The sequence below is a fragment of the Mustela nigripes genome, chromosome 1, assembly GCF_022355385.1.
Source record: "Mustela nigripes isolate SB6536 chromosome 1, MUSNIG.SB6536, whole genome shotgun sequence".
Taxonomy (NCBI): Eukaryota; Metazoa; Chordata; class Mammalia; order Carnivora; family Mustelidae; genus Mustela; species Mustela nigripes.
This window is the reverse complement of record NC_081557.1, coordinates 104,201,527-104,223,511: the sequence shown is the minus strand read 5'-3', so window position 1 is coordinate 104,223,511 and position 21,985 is coordinate 104,201,527. Positions and strand designations below refer to the sequence as shown.

Below are 21,985 nucleotides of genomic sequence, written 5' to 3'. Positions count from 1 at the left end.
ACTTAACCTACTGAGCCATCCCAGTGCCCCAGGATCCATGTCTATTTTTCTCATTATTTTATTCCTGGTGTCCCTTACAGGACCTGGCCCATAGTAGATCTGTCAAACGTGTTTGATAATTGATTACTTATGGTTTAGTTTCACTTTGACAGTTTCTTAGGAGAAATTCTTTTCAGCAGCTTTTTAAACGTAGCACTAGTACATGTTCACGATGAACACTGTTTTGTCAGGTTTTTTTTTTGTTTGTTTGATTTTTGGTGAGATACAGAATATCCATGAATCAACAAATGAATAAAATAATGAATATATCATATTTGCGTGATTAAAAGAATGAGCATGTTGTGTTCTCAAATGACTTGGAAATTATACTTGTGTCTTTTAAATTTCAAACTTAAAGATCACAGTATAAATGTGCTCAGATTTATTTGGGTGTATTTTGTTACAGAGTGAGAACAGATGCTTACGTACTGTAAATCTCATACAGACATGTTTGTTTTCTACTAGATCAAGAAGGCTTTAGAGTTGTATGAACAGTTATGCCAGAGAATGGGCGTTGTCATTGTCGGTCCGAGCGGTGCCGGGAAGTCGACCCTGTGGAGGATGCTGCGGGCGGCGCTGTGCAGAGTTGGTAGAGCCGTCAAGCAGTACACCATGAATCCCAAAGCCATGCCTCGGCATCAGCTGCTGGGCCATATTGACATGGACACAAGGGAGTGGTCCGATGGCGTTTTGACAAATAGCGCTCGCCAGGTGGTCCGAGAACCTCCAGGTTGGTCTGTGTTCTGTGATTCACTGCTTTCCTTAGTCCTTTAGAGAGGACGACGGGATGTGTTTCTAATGCTGTCCTCATGAAAGCCTTCACAGGACCGTGAATTGCCTTGTAAATGATGTATGTGACCATTTACTTGAGAGGGGCCCAAGACGTGCTGTCATGTTGATCCGGACTAAACAGGGGCTCCTGTTACAGTAGGAACTCGGGGTAATCCGGATGAGCTGTAATTCATGACTAGATCAAGTTACTGAAAAATAGAAAATCTTTCTGGGTTGCTATCTTAGGGCCTTATAAATAAGAAGATGACAGATTTTATTTGGGGTTAAAATCGGTGTGTGTGTGTGTGTGCGTGTGTGTGTGTGTGTGTGTGTGTGTATGTGTGAATACTTCTAACTCACAATTTATAATACAGTGTTTTGGATAATTTTAAAAATTTAAGTTATGAAACAGTAGACATCTTGCTCTAAATTTTTTGATTTGGTGTTTAAAGCAATTTTTGGCCAGAATCTGAGAAGACTTCCTACTTTTTGTAAGGTCATAACTAAAAGTTGTGTTTCTAAGCCAGTGAGGGAAGGGCTTAGAATTGAGACATTAAAAGAGATTTTCTGGGTAGTTTTTCATTTTCACTGTGGTTAATAATATCACAGTAAGTAAAAACCAAGTGTTGCCTATGTTGATTTATCACACTTTTATGGGTGATATTTTCCTATTGGAATTGAGGTCTAAGGACCCTTGAAACCACTCTCATTTTAGGAAGGATGAATTTAAAAAAGAAGTTTGTCTCTGAAAAATCTTGTGTACACAACACTGCCTCTCTGCTTTGAAGTCAGCTTTTTAATGTATCAGAGAAATTTGATGGGTGAATTTTGTATTTCTGAAGGAGAATGCTAAAATGGGTTTCCTGTATTTACGACAAGAGATACTCTATTCTTATGACCTGGTAGAAGACAGAAGTGTGGAGAATATCGCACAGGGTCAGGGAACTGGAAATAGCTCAGTCTCGCTCACTGTCTTGTCCTTTAGGGCGGTCCCTGTTGTGTATGTCTGGGGGGCAGGTAGGGCATTAGCGCGTGGCTCGTGGCCAGCCTTTGGTCAGCGATGCTAGGAGTGCCCGTGAGGCCTCGAGGGCGCCGGTACTGCAGGTTCACAGGGAAGAGCTCAGCTTGTGCTTTGGCTCTTTGTAACACAAAATAACACTGGGTGGAAATTACTTCTGGAGAGGAAGAGGTGGTTATTGTATTCCTTATTTTTAGTTGTTATCACTGCATCTAGTTTCATTTTACCTCCACTTCTTCGTTCTGAAAACAGATGTGAGCTCCTGGATAATATGCGATGGTGATATCGACCCTGAGTGGATCGAGTCCCTCAACTCCGTTCTGGATGACAATCGGCTCCTCACCATGCCCAGTGGAGAGAGGATTCAGTTCGGCCCAAATGTTAACTTTGTATTTGAAACTCATGATTTAAGCTGTGCCTCGCCAGCCACAATATCTAGAATGGGAATGATCTTTCTTAGGTAAACCATCAGAGTTCTTGCCTATGTGACGTGAGGATAGTCTGCAGTTACCGGTTTGGTTTCAGAGTGGAATAAGTTGTATGAATGATATGTAAATACGTGCCTCCTCATTTTCTGTTAACTTCTTGTTAGGTGTTACTTCTGACAGAGAGTGACTGTTTCAGTGCTGTTACATTGTTTCAGTGTTCAGTGTGTTACAGTTGCTAAGGACTATTTGTTTACTTCAGTGACACAGCAAGTATTTCATTGTTTTTTTTTTTTCCCTCTTACTTTTGTTTAAATGTTACCAGTGCAGGAAGTGACAAGCTGGCAGTGAGCTGGAGGCTAATAATCCTAAACTAAGCAGTGGTATCTTAATCATAGAATCTTTGATTCATAGAATTTTAGGGCCAACTCAGGCCAACCTAGGAAAGTGACTCTCACTGTACAAATTCGAAACCTCTTGACTTAATGTTTCCTTTCTTCCTCTGCATAGTTGGAGGAGGCTTCAGGGGCAAAAATGAAGAATAAATGAATTTTAGATATCATGTAGAGTAGTCTGAGGCCAGAGCATAAACATTGCAGCCAATTCCATTTTCCAAAACAAGTAATTACAAAGCTTTCTTTTGCTTTTTGGATTCTTGTTTTAGCTTTTGACACGTATAGGTCTGTATAAATGCCCTACTCTTGTAGCACCATTTGAAGCTATTTTTGGCGTTGTGTGACAAGATAGTGTTATCAAGTTGGTTCAGACTGTTTCCGAAATTAATTGCTTGCTGTTTCTTTTTTTTTTAAGATTTTATTTATTTATTAGACAGAGAGGCAGTGAGAGAAGGAACACAAGCAGGAGGAGTGGGAGAAGCAGGCTTCCTGTGGAGCAAGGAGCCCGATGTGGGGCTTGATCCTAGGACCCCGGGATCGTGACCTTAGCCAAAGGCAGACGCTTAATCCACTGAGCCACCCAGGCACCCCTGACAGTGTCTTCATGAGTAATTTCCTACATGCTTATTAATCTGTTTCAGTGATGAAGAGACAGATGTTAATTCTCTGATAAAATCTTGGTTGAAGAATCAACCTCCTGATTTCAGGAATAATCTTGAAAACTGGATTGGAGATTACTTTGAAAAAGCTTTACAGTGGGTTCTGAAGCAGGTAAGTTAGCCATAATATTTCATAATTAGTCATTTAGGCTAGAAGTGAGTAAGAGTGTTGCTTAGACACAGCTGCCTGTCAGTCAGAATCTGGGGGCAGAGTGGGAAGTAGGTGTCTTCACTGCTATCCTGCTCTTTGTCTTGGCTTAACTTTTTATTGTGCTTAGAACACTTCAATTCTCCCACCTACACTGCTTACCAAAAAATCCTGAATAGTGGAATCTCCCTTTTTTTTTTTTTACTAGGAAAACCATGTTACTGTCACGTTTCACTGTCAGTAAATATCCCCGTGGTGCTAAGTATGCTTAGTGTACTTACATTTACTTTACTGCTTGTATTTCTTGATAAAAACAATGTCAAGTTCATACTAAAGTAGAAAAGGGAGGGAAATTATTACAATATTATTAAGAACTGTCTATCCAAAATATTACTGGATCTGTAAGATACGTGATCAAGCATAGCACTAGACAAGACTTAGAGGGGACAGGACAGTCTCCGATTGGGAAAGGTTTGCCTAATGGAGAAAGATGAGATATGAAGGAGCATCAAAATCGGATGAAGAGATTTTTCTATCTTCTAGGAGAGTTTAAAAAGGTGATCACACTTAATTTTGAATTTGAAGCATGAACAGAAGTTTCACTTGCACAGAAGATGTGGGAGGGCTTTTACAGGTTCTACAAGATTTTTCAACTATTTCTAGCTTTTATGTCATTGCTTTTATGAGAAATGTAAACAGAAAAATTAAGGAAATAAATAGCAGTGCAAGTACTTTGGGGAAGTATCTGGTTGCTAATTTGAACTTGATTTAGTGGTTACTACTTGGGGACCAAATAAGATTTATGGAGAAATGGAGATATCACTTCAGTTTTCTCATCCTTTTCCTTTCCTTCCTGTAAGGATAGAGATGGAGGGATAGGGACTGGTGAGTAGCGGCATGTGAGTGACCGAGGTTTCCCTGGAGGCCTCGGGGCACGCAGCACTCCCTCCAGCCTGATGAGCTGTCTTCCTCTTTCTGTCACACCTGCACACCTTCAGCTCCTAGCACCGTGAGCGTGAGGACCACGCTTTAATGTGTCCGCAGACCCAGCTGTGGTCACGGAGGCGCACAGGAGCGTGTGTGCTTTAGGAAACACCTGCCGCCGCTGTCCTCACTGCTCTGCAGCGGCTCTGCTGACTTCAGGGGCGTGACGGATGCGGAGCCCACAAGGGGCTCCAGAGCAAGTTCTGGAGGTCACCTCTGGGGGGGCGGGAGAGGGGGACTGTTATGGGGAAAGGGGAACTGTAACACTGGGCGGGATTTACTGATATACGGGGTTTCTGGGTGTAGGCATGAGGACTGGATAAATGATCAAGCCAAAGAATGGATTTCAGTTAGAAAATAAACTGATTGTGTTTTGAGATCAGGTCCCTATGCTTGACATTTTTTTTTTTTTTTAATGTGTTGAGGATTCCTTCCTTCTTATTTTGTACTTTGTTCACTGTGTTTACATTCTGAGATATACCATAATGGGTACCCAAACCAAATGCTGATTTTATCTCTAACGAGAGCTTTGCTTTCTTGTATCAACTGAGCAAATAAGACAAGGTAGAAGAAAGTACAACTGTTTCCTTTATCTTACCTTTAAAGCCTAGAATTCTTAGCACAGCATTTCTACTCACCTTCTCCCTTTTTGGTGCTCCTCCTCCTGTTTCTCCAATCCTCTAAAAATATATTTTTCTTGCAGAGCAATTTTTAAAAAAATGTAAATTGGATCATTTTACTCTCTTACTTAAAAACATTTTTAAATTAGTGAAGCTAAAAGTTGCATTGCTTACCGTGGCCTCTGCAATTCTGCATACTCTGGCCCTTGCCTCCCTCTCATTTCTGAACTACCCCAGGGGCTTACCTTTGCCTGTGCTGTGCTCTCTGCATGCCCTGCAGATCCCATCCTGCAGGGGCGGGCTTGGCTGTGACCATTGTCAAAGAGGTGAGCTCTCCATCTGACTCTGAGAGCCCTGTGTCCTCCTCTGCAGCTTTTCCTGGGACTTGTGGGCCGTCTCCTCTGCGAGACTGGAGTTGCAGGCATGGGAGTTTCTGTGTAGCTCACCTTTCTTTTTCTATCTTTCTTTCTTTCTTTTTTTTTTTTTTCATACCTAGCACCACAGGAGCATGCAAGTGATGCATAAATGGTTCTCTCTAAGTATGTGGGAGATTGAATGAATGAGAACCTTCCCCTCTTTTAGCCTCTTGGCAGTTGCACAGGGCTCCAGGCACCCACAGATGGAAATCACTGCAACCCACAAGTTTCATTTTGGTGGAGAGCCAAATCCACATGGTTTTTGTGTTAAGTCTGCTTGTACCAGCCATAGTTGTGCAGTGTTCTCTAGCTTCCTTTTTATCAGTGGGGGGAAGTGGAGGACTATTCTTTCTAGACCCTGCTCAGTGATGGTCTTTTTCTTTTCTTCAAGTTTAGGAAGTAAACAAACCACCAGCAGTTAAGGGCTCTGGCACTTACTGCTAGAAACACACAATTTGCATTTTTCTAATCACTTTTTTAAAAAGTTTATGCATATAAACTGAATGAAATGTCAACTTTTTACATCTTGAGTAGAAGGATACATTTAACAATCGTATTTGAAAAGATAGGTGAATGTAAATCTGTATGTTTGTGTTTGCTGATTAATGTTTATTTTTTGTCTCTTCCATGGATTTTAATCAACAGAACGACTATGTGGTTGAAACAAGTCTGGTCGGCACTGTGATGAACGGACTGTCACATCTACGTGGTTGCCAAAATCATGACCAATTTATTATCAGTCTCATACGGGGACTTGGTGGAAATCTGAACATGAAATCACGTCTGGAATTCACCAAAGAGGTGATGCACACTTAAAACCTATTTCAGTCAACATTTTTCTTTAATTTTCAAGGACTCTTAATTGCCAAAATTCAGTGATTTGTAACTGTAAGGTGTAAAGCCGTTTAATTTTGAAATTATGCATTTAATAAAAGACTTAGGCATTTGAATATATGTACTTATTTTCTCCTTTGAACTAGTTTATAGTATTTTATGATACTTAAATTTTATAAAATAATGTTTTAATATCTTTTTTGTCAGATGTTTTTGAAACTAGCCATATGAATATATATAATTATTCATTTTAAATTTTAGAATGACACATATTTTTAATCATTTATTTAACCAGAACAGTTTTAGCAGTTTGGAATGTTAGGATGGATTAATCATTATCAACATTTTCTTTAATAAATGTAAAGGTGTATTTCAGCCAAGTTGTTTATAAAACAATATCATATATATTAAAGGCTGTCATCCTGTTAGCTTCTGTTGAAAGCATTGAACATGCATTTCTCTGGGTTGGCTCGCACATCATCTTTCTGCATTTGTGTCATCTCTTTCTTCTTTGGTGCCATCATTTACTGCTTTCTCTGTGCTGCTCCCTGTCCATGTCTGTTCTGCTGCCTCGTTGCCAGGTGCTTCTTGCCACTCGATCCCGGATCTGTGCTGCATTTGAGCAGACGTTCTCATGCTGCAGATCAGAGGCAGGGTGCTGAAGCTTAGCACCAGGTGAACTCTCTGATTTATATCTGCGCAGACAGCAGGTTTTCAGTGTTCGAGGGAACAGCAGCTTGGGAACAGTGCCGGGACCACTGTAATGGGTGGGACTAAGTTCCTACAATGATTCAGTGTTTAAAAATATGACTTTTATTTATTTGCTTAAATAATCATTGAAAGAATGATATTTGACATAGCATTGTTGCTGTAATTATACTTATTTATTTGACAGAGAGAGAGATCACAAGGAGGCAGAGAGGCAGGCAGAGAGAGAGGGGGAAGCAGGCTCCCTGCTCCGCGGAGAGCCCGATGTGGGGCTCGATCCGAGGACCCTGGGATCATAACCTGAGCTGAGGGCAGAGGCTTAACCCACTGAGCCACCCAGGCGCCCCTTCATTGTTGCTGAAATTATAAAAGACATTTGGTAGGGTTAGCATAGGAGAATATTCTTTTAAACTGAGACAGTTGACTTTGGGACATTGACTTTGAAGAATTAAAATTTTACACTCTCTTGTTTGGAGTATGTGAAAACCCATCACAATGTTTTCCTCTGCAGGTTTTTAACTGGGCACGAGAGTCTCCTCCAGACCCTCACAAACCCATGGACACCTACTATGACTCTGGTAGAGGACGATTAGCATCTTATGTGCTGAAAAAGCCAGAAAACTTGACGGCCGATGATTTTAGTAATGGCCAAACTCTCCCCGTCATTCAGATTCCTGACATGCAGCGAGGCCTGGATCATTTCAGACCGTGGTTAAGTTCTGATACCAAACAGCCATTTATTCTCGTAGGACCAGAAGGATGTGGCAAAGGGTAAGGGCAGAAACTTGGTGGTTGAGGTGCATGGTGTGAACTCATGCTCTTCTTGAATTTAGTAGCTTTACCTTCTGTTTGGTTAAAGGAGCATTTACATATACATTTTCAGGAAGGACTCTTCCCATTATCACTACTGATGTAAATGATATGACTACAGAGAACTTCAGAGAAGAAAATGTCTTTTTTTCTCCCAGGTTACCTGTTTTCTAACGGAAAAAGAATAGTCGAAGAAGATAGCCTTCAAAAGAAAACATGCATACAATCCCACCAAAAACTAAATACCTTAGATATACTCACAAACTATTACCTGCTTTAGTTACAAAAAATGCATCTTGAAGTTAGCTCTCTATTTAAAAACAACTTTTACATCTGTGTAATTCAGCCTATTTTTGGTGCCTACTGAGTGTAGTTTCTGGAAATAAAGAAGACATGATTATTTGTTTCACATTTTAGTAGTAATTTAAAAATTCTATAAAATCATAGTATTTTTTTTTAGCTTGTTGTACTTAACATCATAAAATCTTTCCTTCAGCTATGGGGAATCTTTTATATGTACTTTTATATGTGGTATCTTTTATATGTACTTTGTCAAATTAAATTATTTCTGTAACCTTAGATTTTTTTTTTTTTGCTGATTGACTCCCAGGAATGCCTTAAAATATGAATTTATATTTTATATTGTAAAAAATTAGAAAGCTACCTGTTAAGCCATATCCAGATTTACCATTTTCCTCTTAAACATCGTCTTATATGATTTAGACACCACAGTATTTGTGAAATAGGAGTTTCATATTGAATGTACACGGTGTTTCCCTGGTGGTGTTTTCACTGTCTGCCGCTCTCCGCCTCTCACAGGATGCTGCTTCGGTACGCCTTCTCCCAGCTCCGCTCCACACAGATCGCTACGGTTCACTGCAGTGCACAGACCACGTCCCGGCACCTCCTGCAGAAGCTGAGCCAGATGTGCATGGTGATCAGCACCAACACGGGCCGCGTGTACAGGCCGAGGGACTGCGAGAGGCTTGTCCTCTACCTGAAGGATATCAACCTGCCCAAGCTGGACAAATGGGGCACCAGCACGTTGGTGGCTTTCCTGCAGCAGGTGAGTTTTCTTCCTTAAAGCACTCGGATGTGACCGGAAACGTTGGGAAACGTTGGAAGATCTGCTTTCCTCCTCAGGCTCAGTGTTCTCCAGCATGCGTTATATCTTACACTCCCGAAGCTTGTAGGAATCTGGTTCTGGGGTACTTTCTTCCTTTCCCTGTCTCTTCTTTCTTTTTTAGAGAGACTTTATTTTTAAGTCATCTCTACACCCAGCATAGGGCTCGAACTCACGACCCTGAAATTAAGAGTCACACACTCCACCGACAGAGCCAGCCAGGCACCCCCACGATGCTCCCTTCCTTGACCTTCTTCCCTGTAGAAGCTAGCATTACAGGAAGGTGCTATATGACAGGAAGAGTCAAAATGACCTTCACCCTGTATGTATTTCCTGTCCTTTATTTCTAAAACAGGGAAAGCAGCAGGTTGGGGTGATATGGGATTTGGGGAAATTTTTGCTTCATTTTTCTAGGGATGCATTTTTCAGAGAGCACATGGACTTCCTTGATCATGGCCCCTTTCGGGCTTCCTTAGCTCAGTCCTCTCCCCTTTTTGCCCATGTAAAGGCAAAGGTCAGAGACCATACATTCCGTCAGTGTGGAGGCTTTACTTCTTTATGGGATTTGCATCACATTAGAAACCCTGCGTTCTAAATTAGAGTTTATTATGTTTATATGGGTTCAAACTTAGCTTAACGATGTAACTGTAGAAGATGATAAAATATTCATAAAGAAAACCAAAATAGTTTCCTTATATTTTTCCCGATTTCTTTCACTTTTTTTTCTTAATCGTTGGTAGATTATACTGTCATCTGGATTTTAATGTTTATTGGAGACAAAAGCACTTTAAAAATGAGGGTAAATCACCTAATATTAAATGCAGACTGGTGGTTAATAAGAGTATTAATTTTAGTGTTATAAGAATTTCAATCTTAAATTTTTCAGTTAGAGGAGGGTGATTGCATTTGGAAACAATTGAATTTTATGCAAGAATATTTAATAACTCTACTAGAAAATCCTAAGCCTAAATAACACGTTTGCAATACATTTATTTTCAAAAAGGTATTGACTTATCAAGGATTTTACGATGAAAATTTGGAATGGGTTGGTTTAGAGAATATTCAGATTGTGGCTTCTATGTCAGCTGGAGGAAGACTGGGAAGACACAAGCTGACCACCAGGTTCACTTCCATTGTTCGCCTTTGCGCTGTGGAGTATGTATCGTAGTGTTCTTAATTTTTTTTTTTAATTTGGGGAGATGTCTCCTATATTTGAACTTTACTAAAGGTATCCATTAATGACATTTCTTTAAAATGGAGACTTTAAAATTAGTAAAACTTGAGTTTTGATAATCTTTTTACCTGCCCTTGCTAAACTTTAGGCAGTAATTTAGGGTGATAAAGGTGTTAATCAGTGCTTCTTAAATATTAGAAATAAAGTCTAAAATGTTCTAAAATGTCAGTATCAGTAATCTGAATGATGGATTTTAGATTTAAATATGGGTTTTATAAAACAAAAATATTATCACATTTCATGAAGATAGATAATGTAACTAGGCACGAGGTAAGTCAAGTCAGGTGTGTGGGTGACAGTGTTAAGCCTGATGCGCGCATCCGTCTGCGTGCCCAGAATTGTAGCAAGGATGTGCAGATTCTGTGGGCGTGGAGCTGCTCCTCTGTTCTGTTTTGCCTTACAAAATCCTGTTTGGATGCTTCCCTGCTAATCGCACCCATCTATTATATGTACTTTCAGAAAGGTTATAGCTCCCAGTTAGGCTGTATTGAAATCAATTTTGTCTTGAGAAAAACAGGTTGATTTCACCTGTTGTATTAGTTTTGCTTTTACCATTCTGAGGCGGATTACTGCTTTATGGGTAGGTGTTACTTAAAATACTATTTCTTAAGCAAAATTTACCTCTTGGTCCTTTCTAAAAATCAGTGGTTTCCAAACAGTTAGGTTTTTAAGTAGTTTCCCTGGAAACTTCTATTAGGACCCTCAGTGTTTGAGAGCAGATAAAGAGCTGTCAGAAAGGGACCTGGAGCGTGGCTTTAGTCTCTCGATAGATTGGGGGCAGGGTGTGGGTACCCAGATCTCAGAGCAGCACAGCTGGAAAACTGCTGCAAATGAACACTAACAGAACAATCCGGAACATTGCTTTTTCAGCTGTTTTCTTATGTGCCCTTTTCCAGTTACCCAGAAAGAGAGCAACTGCAGACTATCTATGGAGCATATTTGGAGCCTGTTCTCCATAAAAATCTGAAGAGTCACTCTATTTGGGGCTCTTCCTCAAAAATCTATCTCTTAGCAGGATCTATGGTCCAAGTGTATGAACAGGTAAATACTTGCTCATTTATATTGTCGTTGTTGTGTCTCTTGGTTTCAGTCCCAGAGGACTGCCTTTAATGCTGACCTGCGCTGACACTCCACCTTTCTGCTCGTCTTGTCGGTTGGACTTTTCTGCCAGACAGTGAGCTCTCTGAGGCCAGAGGCCTGCTGAGCCATCCGGCACTGTGTCTACGGACACTTGGTGAAACGGGTTGAACAAGTCGTGCTGGGTGGTTATTCTGTTACCTGCTAACATGCAGCATATTCAGAATGTTCCTCTGCTTTCCAAAACTCGATCTTTCTCCTGACTTCTGTCAGTGTCTGTCTGCGAGACTTCAAACCGGAGCGTGGGCTTTGAGGTTTCTTTCTTTCTTGTGGCATGTGAGAAAATGCCTCAGGTTCCTTCCATGGGGAAGCAGGACGGGCTTGGCATCAGGTGGTAAGGGCACAGGAGACATTTACGCAGTAACTGCTTGTCTAGTGGCCGCGCTGGGGATGCAGAGATGACCGAGTCTCTGCCTTCGGGAAGCTTACAGACCCGTCAGGAACCCGCTCCTGTAGACAAAGTCCGACTACAGCGGGATGAGTCGTAGATCGGTGACAACAGGCACGAATTAGCGGAGATGGGGAAGCACGTCACTGCTGTGTGCTAGTTGTTACACGGACTTGGGATAAGATCTGAGTTGGTTTGTTCTGAAAGACTGATTGCAAGATCGGTTTGAAAGATCGGCTTATTTTTGAGAGGGCATGCGGCGTGGCGGAGGGAGGGGTGGAGAGAGAGAGACTCTCCAGCAGACTCCACACTCAGCACAGAGCCTCTGTCTCATGACCCTGAAATCACAACCTGAGCCGAAATCAAGATTCAGGTGGGTGCTCAACTGACCGAGCCACCCAGGCACCCCAGTTTGGGGTCTGAGTTTTGAGAAATGAATAGACGTTCCCAGAGTGGCTGAGATAAAAAAGAGCTTCCTGGGTGAAGGGAGCAGCGCATTCAAGTTAGGGAAGTGTTTGCGGAGGATGCTTTTTGTCGATGTGGAGTAGAAGTAGGGCAAGAGAATTAGAAAGCAGTGATTACTTTCTAAATTAATTCAGAAGTTAAGGGATCAAGGGCAGAATGAGAGCAGGGGTACTGTCCGTGGAGAGGAAGGCACAGGCTCTCACTGGTTCTGTATCCAGGAGGAGCGGTCTGGTTTGTCAGCGACTCACGGACTTGGCGAGCACACACTGCTCTGCGGCCCCGAGCCCTCAAAAGCGCGTCTTTCCCAGACCTGGGCGCCGTGGAATAGCGATGGCTGTTCAGGAAGCTTAGCTTCACCTTCCTTGAATTCTTTTGCTCACCAGGGCTTTTTAACCTTTTATTTTTCTCTTAGACAATGTTTTGGCAGTTTGTTGTAGCCTATGAATGACTGCTCTTAGATCATGTTTTTGAATGGGTAAAATACAATGTCTGAGGTAGCTAAGGAAATCAGTTCTATGAAATACAGTTTTCTCCTCACTAGTAGAACTTGGGCATTCCTGTGAGTCTGTGGTGACTGAAAAACTTAACATATTATGTATTTGGAAATGCATTATGTATATGTTATGTATTTAGAGGGTAGATTGACAGTTTATTTTCTTTTCCAGGTGCGGGCCAAATTTACAGTTGATGATTATAGTCACTATTTCTTTACTCCTTGCATCCTTACCCAGTGGGTTCTTGGCTTATTCAGATACGATTTAGAAGGAGGTAAGTTTTGCTTTCATGATTTCAAATTGCTTCTCTTTGGAATGCCACAGTGTATCTGTGCATGTGTGCGTGTGTTCTGAACTGTTTGCGATTGTCACTGTTAGAACTTGATTTGGGGAAAAATAAAATCGTTACTCATGTTTAATATGCTTTTTGGAATTAATATTTTTATTGACTAAGTAGAGATAATAATGGTTAATATATTTTTTAAAACAATTTGTCAACTTAATAACACGTGGAATTTTACCTTTTTCCCCTTTTCTTGTATTTATCTGACGCCAACCTGACGGTATGCAGATTTTTATTCTCTATTTCTTTCTAGTATTATGTTGAAATAGATCATCTGCAAGTCATTTGAATTCTATTACAACTAAAGAAAATGTTGTCTTTTTAAGGATCTTCAAATCATCCACTAGATTATGTATTAGAAATCGTGGCTTATGAAGCACGGCGCTTATTTCGTGACAAAATTGTTGGTGCGAAGGAACTTCATTTATTTGACAGCATTTTAACATCGGTATTTCAAGGAGATTGGGGCTCAGACGTGCTAGACAATATGGCAGGTAATACAGTACGGAGTTGATGCAGTGTGTGAATGCTATGAGAGCTGTAAACTTATTTTTCTTGGTAATAGCATGATTTCGTGTTTCTGTGCAAATGAAAGGTTTGGGTAATTCAATATTTTATTGCAAGGGGCTGCTTTTTCCTTTTCGCTAGATTTCTAAGTAAATACAAATAAAATAGAGTGACAATAATTGTTTTCTTGGATTCAGGCCATAGTGTTTTATATGTACAGTTCAAAATTGTGCTTCCTGAGAGATTTTTACTAATAAAGGTTTTATTTAAAGCCGTATGTAGATGAACCTTAAAGATCGTTGGGAAAAACCCGTATGTGACTGTAATTAACTTCTGCTTGAGAGTAAGCCGCGTCGTCAGCGCGGAACTCTTTATGAGCTTTCGGCTCTGGCTTGGGCGCTTTCTGCCCGAGTAGAGGACAGCGCTGCCTGCAGCTTTGTCCCTTTGGCAGCTATCAGCACTGGCCATCAGCCCGCAGCTTGAAAACTGTGCTGGGAGGAGCGCGTGTGATATGAAAACTGTCCTGGCGAGAGGTCCTGTGATGCAAGGCCGTGCCGTGGGCGTGTCCGCTGGCAGCCTGCTCGGCCGCAGGAGGACTTTCTGCAAAGCTGGCCTTCGTGAGCGCTCCCGGAGGGCCTGCTGTGTGTGTGCTACGGGCGGCTCTTGGCTGCAGGGCCCTAATTGCTTAGGCCCAAGGGGATTTTGAAGATGAGGAGGATGTTGAGGTGCAGAGAGGGATTTTCCAGGCTCGAGTTTCGGACCCGGGAAGTGCACTGCGGTGGCTGAGGCTGGACGGCAGGTGGGAGCACCCTGCTCACGCCTCTGGCTCTGAGTCGCTGGTTCTGAGGGCGGGCGGCCTTGCCGGGGTGGCCTGTGGCTCTCTCTGGGTACCGCAGGTGGGTTTGATTTCTTCAGTGACATCGGCTTGCTCAGACTGACACTTGCCTGAACGGTGTCTCTTCCTGCACAAATGTCGGTGGTCCACTTTGAGTCCGTGTCTGTACGAAGAGTGAGGCCTCGGCACTTTCTTTGCTGACAGATGTCCGCTTGCGCCGGGGCCATTTATTGGAAAGGGAACTTCTCTTCCTTGAGCTGCTTTGCACTTTGTCAGAGTATGTGTGTGAACATACTTCTCGGGCTCGATTCTGTTGTGTCACTTACGTGTCTGCCTCCTGTCCGTACCGCTGGTTTTCATTACATTACCTGCAGGAGTCTCGAATTTGGGAAGACTGATTTCTCCTGCTGTCTTCTTCTTTTTTGCAGTTTGTTTTTAGCTATTTACATCCCTTTGCCTTCCTATGTATTTTAGAAGAATCTTCTGTATAAATAATATTGCTAAGCTTAGGACAGGAAGTGCCGTAATTCGATGTTGCTTTGGGGAGAAGCGGCAGGATCCGCATGCTGAGTCTTCCAGTCTCGGAGCATGATTCACATATTCTTTGCTTTCTTTTGTCCGTGTTGTGTAGTACTCAGCATATAGGCCCTGCACATAGTTTGTTAGATGAACAACTAAGATACACCATCTTCTGAGTGATACAGGGAGTGTCTTGAGGGATGACAGTACTGCATGAAGGAGAGGGGCAGGGCATTCCCGTGCAGGGGAGAAGAGTGTGCACAGCCTCCGAGGCTCCAGGGAGCTGGAGTGTGGAGCAGAGTGCAGCGGTAGACAGGAGACCCAAGCAGTCAGGGTGTCGGGTTGCAGGGGCCTCGGTGGGGGCTTGGCTGTTTTTCTGTGGCATTGGGAAGCACTGCGTGATTCTGTCATGTGTGCCTCGGGAGTGCTAGTAAGGATGCCACTGGAGGGGGCAGAGATGGGTCGCAGAGAACCGCGCTGGGAGGCTGAGAGGCTCTTGTGGTCGTTCAGGGGACACCTGATGACCTATGAAGATGGTGAGCAGCTGTCGCCGGGTTTCAGTGTTTGCAGGCTTCTTGAGTGTCTTTCGGGTGATCTGCGTATCTGCTCCGTGAACACAGCAGTCATGTCTGGTCTGATTGCTCGTCTCTAACAGGAAGTGCGGGGCTTAAACATGGGGTGTTCAATGGATGAATGTTACGTGTTCATCATATGTCTGTTAAGCAGCCGCAAGTATGGGACCAGACTAGAGCTTAGGAGATTTGTCGATAGGTGAATAGGTTTTGGCACAGAAGTAGTTGATGATTTAACCCACAGAATAAGGTTAGCTAGTTCATGGGGAGTGTTTAGGAGTAAAGAAAAATGGACTGAGTTTTGATCCCGGGGAGATAAGAGTAGAAGGGGTAGGCAGAAACTGAGGACTGGTGCTGTGGCTTGTTGAGTATGGTCCTGCAGCTCTGAGGAAGAAGACTTCCCAAGCACAGCAGGTCATGATGGAGGCAGCGCCTCCGACGGGAATTTGCACTTGGTGATTATGGCAGCATTGTTCCCAAGCAGGAGTTGGACTAGAGAGGTTTCTGCAGAGAAGAGAACATGTAGGAGGAGCGGTGGCGAGGGAAAGAAGACGTGCTGGAGCTGGGGTCTGGGTCACTCCAGCTGCCTCTGAGCGGGGTGTGTGAGGAGGAGGAAGCCTCACCGAGAGGCCTCCCGAACGGACCGGAGGGAAAGGTTCTGCGGGGCAGTCAGCAGATTTCCCTCGTGTGCGCACAAGCTGCTGCTGGGGACAAACTTAAGGGGAAGTGGTTTTTGTTTTCTAATTAAAATTCATTTAATTTTTCCTTTATTTTAGAATTAAGGCTCTTGATGGTATTTATCAATCTGTGTTCTTTCTCAACAAGAGCTTTACGTTCGTTTCAGCTGCCCATTTCGTATGGAGGTTGTGGAGAAGGGGTGAGAAGTAGGGAGAAAGAGCAAAAAGAAGAGGCGTGGGGAGCATTAGGAGGAAGGCACTTCATTTGGGGAGAGGTCGTGGGGGTCAGGGCTGGAGCAGGGACACAGCCATTCCTGGTCAGGGACAGTTTGACATCCTTTGTGTCTTAGCTGACTTGACTATCTCGTCAGGCACTGTGGAGTAACTTACTTCCACTTTTAGGGGATGATCTTGGATAGATTAACTGAAAAATAAAATTTAGTGAGCAATGTATTTCCTGGTGCTGCCATTACAGGTAACACATACAAAACCAAAAACACTTTTTGTTTCTCCAGACAGTTTCTATGTTACATGGGGAGCGCGACACAACTCCGGAACAAGAGTGGCCCCAGGACAGCCACTGCCTCCTCATGGGAAACCCCTTGGAAAACTGAATTCTGCAGACCTCAAGGATGTTATTAGAAAGGTATAATCTGGGGCGCTTGGGTGGCTCAGGGGGTGAAGCGTCTGCCTTCGGCTCTGGGTCCTGAGATTGAGACCTGCGTTGGGCTCTTTGTCGGTGGGGGGCCTGCTTCCTCTTCTCCTTCCTCCCCCCATTAGCACGATCCCATGTGCGTGTGTGCGGTCTCTCTCTCTCTTTCAGATAAGTAAATAAATCTTAAAAGAGAAAGTTATAATCTGAATCACGAGGTTGAATTGGCATTTGGTTATCATTCTAGTCATTTAAGAAATATTTATTGTAACATTTTCGAGGCAGACAGAGATTAGTCACCAGACCAAGCCGGTTCTTGTAGAATACAGTCAGCTGCGGCAGATCTAACTGAATGCCCGCATAGACCCGGATGTGGGTAAGATGGCCAAGGTACCTATTAGCAGAATGTGTCTGATGTTGGTATAACTGATGAGGTTTAATAGTAATTGTAAAATCATCCTAGAGCAATGGTGTCCAAGTTCAGCAGGCATTAGAATCACTTGGAGAACCAGGAACTACCCTGCCCCTTGGGTCCCAACCTGAGGAAGTCTCATTGCACATTTCTCATGGGCCCTCAGGTGATGCTGATGCTGCTGGTCACTGCAACTGAGGGGCACTGCCCTAGAGACGTGTTCTGTTCTTTGTTTTTTGTGAAATTATAATAAAGAAGGAGAAACACTTATATATGATGATTTAAAATCAGTATTTGCTTTGGAAGTGAGTGTGGATTTTATATCCAGAGAAGTTCGTACTATGTGTAGGATGGATATTGCAAAGTTTGGGGATGTTAGAAGTTGCTAAGTATGTGAAGTCTGGTGTCCTTCAGATACCGGGGGCAGCCCGCACGTGCGTTTGGAGTCATTCCACCATGGTGCAAACCAACGAGAGTCCCAAGATTAGTTCTTGTGATCTGTGCAGGCTGGTCTGATGTGAGGCCACTAAGACAGCTGGAGAGTTCTTGAAGGTTTTGTAACTAATCTGCTGTATCTCACTACGTTTAACTCATTGTGTCAGTGATGCCAGCAGGTGTCTGATCACTGTGAGCTCCTGAATGTTTTTGGCATCGCAAGATTTTTCATAGAAAAGGTGGATGCCTGGGGAGGCTGTGGCGCCTGAGAGGACACCCCGTCACTGAACCCCTTTTCCAGAGTGCATCAAAAGTATAACCCAACTCTAGATCACATTTTGTTATGTGTCAGGGCATATACTAATGATAAAATGTTCTTTGTGATTGTTTTAAAAGGGCCTGATCCATTATGGACGAGATAACCAGAGTTTAGATATTTTACTTTTCCAAGAAGTGCTGGAGTATATGTCTCGAATCGACCGAGTGCTGAGCTTCCCTGGGGGCTCCCTCCTCCTGGCTGGACGCAGTGGCGTTGGCCGGCGGACCATCACTTCCCTGGTCAGTCATATGCACGGAGCTGTGCTGTTCTCTCCGAAGATTTCCAGAGGGTATGCACTGAAGCAGTTCAAAAATGATCTCAAACATGTGAGTGCCTCAAATCCTTTACTGCATTTGGTTTTAAATCACAATGACTTGTTACTCCAAAAGCCCTCACAGACCATTATGTCTTTAATAATACAACATAGTCTTTAATTTCAATGATTATTTTCCCCGTGGTTATTAGAAAACTGTATTTTTATGTACAGATAGGAAAAGGATTCTTTTTAGGAATCCTGGCTCTCAGGCATGCTGGCTTATGAGAGTTTTGGAGGATGTGGAAGATAATAGGACAGAGTTTATATGGGACACAGGGGGTGTATTTAAACACGATCATCTGTCCTAGCTGTGAAATCGTATTACTGTTTCCCCACGCGTTTGTTCCTGGACTTGATTCACTTGCTGCACTCCACGGCTGAAGTGTGATTTTCATGTTGATGATGAAAGGAAGAGAGAGGGGGAAGGGAACAGAAAGATGTTCTTTGCATCAAGAACGGTGGTTTTAGAGTTGGCCGCGCACGTGACCCCGGTGTGAGGATGGCTCTTGTCACTGCAGGTGCTGCACCTGGCAGGGATCGACACCCAGCAGGTGGTCCTCCTGCTCGAGGACCACCAGTTCGTCCACCCCACCTTTCTGGAGATGATCAATAGCCTTCTGTCTTCAGGCAAGTGCACGATTTCTCTTCCAAGGAAAGAGGAGTAATAATGTGAAAATTATTCGGGTCATGTAGCCTTGTGTAAAATTGTGTTTCTGAGCACATGCAGTAGGGGTTTTACTAAGGGGACATGGGGTGAAACATGTTTGCAGCTGGAGAATTGAGAAAGCCCATTTTTATGAAACCAGAAGATTGAATAACTTCATGAACATGATTGTTATTATTATCTTTAAAAGATTTTATTTACTTATTTGAAAGGGAGAGAGAGCGCACAAGCAGGGGAGCAGCAGAAGGAGAGGGAGAGGGAGAAGTAGGCTCCCTGCCTAGCGGGGAGCCCGATGTGGGACTCGATCCCAGGACCTGGGATCATGACCTGACCTGAGCCATAGACAGACCGAGCCACCCAGGTGCCGCCAAAAATGATCATTAATGTTGGTGAATGTCTGAAGAACTGGCCCTCTCACATGTTTTTGGTGGGACCATTATCTGTTACAGTGTTTTGGGAAAGTTATCAGCCAGTGTAGTTTAAAAACAATGTACCGTACCCTTTAATACAGCAGCTCTATTATGTGTAGAAATTTCACCTACAGAAATGGTAGATTTAGTATGCAGGGAAATATATAGGATAATTTATAATAAAAATGTGATAGGACCTCGCTGTCCATTGCTAGTGGAATGGTTGAATAGTGGCCTAAATGTGGACATGTAAGTGCAGAGAGATTCTCACATCTGGGGCGTCTGTTTCCCAGATCACAGTCTGCTCTTGTCGTCTCGAGTCACCTGTGTTCGTGATTTCCTGGAGAGGAGACCTGCAATTTCCTGTATGTCTTCCTCTATGAAGAACTTAGGACATTTATTCAAAAGTCGTTAGGAGTCGTCACTGTTCAAATTGGTTGGAGGTAGCTTAGTTTCAAACTTGGACCAGAATTGTTTTGTTATTTAAGTGCAACATAAACCTTGTTAAAAGCTAGTTTCCATGATGTGTGTGTTGGACCCAGTTTTTGGTTAATGCTTGTTTTGTGTCATGCAAAAGGTAGGCTCTGAAAGGAAATGGTCTTCTCTTCAGGATGTCACAGCTCTGGTTGAAGAACATGTAGAGCTTAGGGCACGCGGCATCCTCACTTGGGTGCGCACGTGACTGCTGGCTGGGCTCTAGTGAGCAGCCGGAGGGCCAGTCCCTGGCCCGAGGTCTGCAGGGGCCTGGCCATAGTGAGGCTATGTGGGCTTGGGAGCTGCTCAAAGGACTGCCTTTGTGCACGTGTGTGTGTCTGTGTGTGTCCCTGCGTAGCCTTCAGTCATCACTAGGTGGAGGCCTGGTCCTTAGGGCTGAAACTGTCCTGGCAGAGAGACAGATTTTTGTTTTGTTTTGTTTGTGAAAGCAAACATCCATATAAGCATCGATACACTAGTTGTTTTTGTTTTAAGATAAACTGGTCTTTATTATCAAGTTGTAATGATAAAAATCAAATTTTAGCAACATTTGTAGCAAAAAAAGTATTTGAAAAATACTTTCAGGGAAAATAGGCCTTTGTCTCTTTTTTCTATTTTTTTTCTATTTCAAAGTCTTATTTGCCAGAGTGGATCATATGTATGTAGAGCTAGGTTTCATTGCTAAAGTTAAGGCATCGGAAGTGTTTTGTTAGGGCTGAAAGTGAGAGAAAGACAGAACAGGTTTGTGTGTGCGCGTGTTTGGACGTGGATGAGCTTGGTGGATGGGGCACGGCTGGCAGCTGAGTCGGGCCTGGGCGATGCTCGGGGTGAGGCAGGGACAGGCCCTGCGTGAACATAGGATGTGTAGCAAAAGGGCTTTCACTTAATTTACTGTTTCTTGCAAACTTGAAATATATTGCCTTAATAATTGTTTATTAGACACCTGTTATGTGCCAGGCCCAGTTCTGAATACTGGACTCACAGTGGTGAGTAAGACATAGTTCAGTCCCCCATCAACACTTGTGGTCGTAATCCAGTGTGATTTGCCTTTCGTCATTCTCTTGCCTTGTAGCAGGCCCTGGGCTAGTTTTGGTTTCTAGTATGGGTTCATTCATTCATTCATCCATCCATCTAATAAATATTTATTTGTTTCTCTGGAATACTTTGCTGAGGATGTTCTGAGGTTAATATTGAATGTGACTAAATATCTGTCCTTTGGAAACTCAGAATCTAATGTGGGAGGAAAGGAAAACACTTCTCCATGATTATGTGACATGATACATGCTGAGCAGTAACATGTTTAGAGGTGGGAGAGAGAGAGTGCTCACCCCAGCACCCAGGAAGTCAGCACAGCAGTGTCTCCTAGGACACACAGTAACTTGGGGCGGAAGGTAAAGGCCAGAGGAAGACTGTGCGTATAAATTCCGGGAAGAGGAGTATTTCATTATCTTTATGGGACACAGAGAAGCTCACTGAAGCTCAGGTACAAGGTCTCGTCTGGGAGGAGTGGAGAAGAACCGGACAGCTAGGTGGCCCAGTGCCTTGGACGGCTGTACAGGGGTTTGAGTTTTAGCACGTGAAGACAACAGAGGGAGATTTGTGAGTAATCGAGAGGCGATAGGGTTGTGTATTTTTGAAACAGCCCAAATAAGGGCAGATGGATAGCAAAGTAGAAGAAGTGTTGTGGATGTGTTTGAATGTGCTTGAACTGGGATAACACAGCTAAAATTCACGAGAAGTGCCGTGTTCCGTAGGTGAAGTTCCTGGACTCTATACCCTGGAAGAATTAGAGCCTTTGCTGTTGCCTCTCAAAGATGAGGCTTCGCAGGATGGCTTTTTCGGGCCCGTCTTCAATTACTTCACATATAGTAAGTGACTACTGAATTCATCAATTTAGACTCTGGCTCATGTGCAATAAATAACATTTAGTTTGCCATATTTTCTTTTTTTTTTTTTTAAATCAAAGTCTTTTTTTTTTTTTTTAAGATTTTATTTATTTGTCAGAGACAGAGGGAGAGCGAGCGAGCGAGTACAGGCAGACAGAGAGGCAGGCAGAAGCAGAGGGAGAAGCAGGCTCCCTGCCGAGCAAGGAGCCCGATGTGGGACTCAATCCCAGGACCCTGGGATCATGACCTGAGCCGAAGGCAGCTGCTTAACCAACTGAGCCTGGGTGGCTCAGTTG

At 43.2% G+C, this 21,985-nt stretch overlaps 1 protein-coding gene across 6 annotated transcripts in view; it reads left to right on the top strand.

The window, feature by feature from the left end:
- The window catches only part of DYNC2H1 (dynein cytoplasmic 2 heavy chain 1), a 256,601-nt gene that overhangs the window by 57,206 nt on the left and 177,410 nt on the right, over nucleotides 1–21,985 (top strand). For 4 of the 6 annotated variants that reach the window (XM_059418474.1, XM_059418480.1, XM_059418466.1 and 1 more), the window contains exons 38-51: nucleotides 505–769; nucleotides 2,081–2,288; nucleotides 3,290–3,419; nucleotides 6,121–6,276; nucleotides 7,529–7,788; nucleotides 8,647–8,893; nucleotides 9,954–10,105; nucleotides 11,081–11,225; nucleotides 12,840–12,942; nucleotides 13,338–13,505; nucleotides 16,637–16,767; nucleotides 18,017–18,265; nucleotides 18,774–18,882; nucleotides 21,558–21,671. In XM_059418474.1, coding sequence (XP_059274457.1) covers nucleotides 505–769; nucleotides 2,081–2,288; nucleotides 3,290–3,419; nucleotides 6,121–6,276; nucleotides 7,529–7,788; nucleotides 8,647–8,893; nucleotides 9,954–10,105; nucleotides 11,081–11,225; nucleotides 12,840–12,942; nucleotides 13,338–13,505; nucleotides 16,637–16,767; nucleotides 18,017–18,265; nucleotides 18,774–18,882; nucleotides 21,558–21,671 — 2,437 coding nt within the window. The remainder of the gene's footprint in view (nucleotides 1–504; nucleotides 770–2,080; nucleotides 2,289–3,289; nucleotides 3,420–6,120; nucleotides 6,277–7,528; nucleotides 7,789–8,646; nucleotides 8,894–9,953; nucleotides 10,106–11,080; nucleotides 11,226–12,839; nucleotides 12,943–13,337; nucleotides 13,506–16,636; nucleotides 16,768–18,016; nucleotides 18,266–18,773; nucleotides 18,883–21,557; nucleotides 21,672–21,985) is intronic. The other 2 variants (XM_059418477.1, XM_059418470.1) reach the window with 2 other exon arrangements.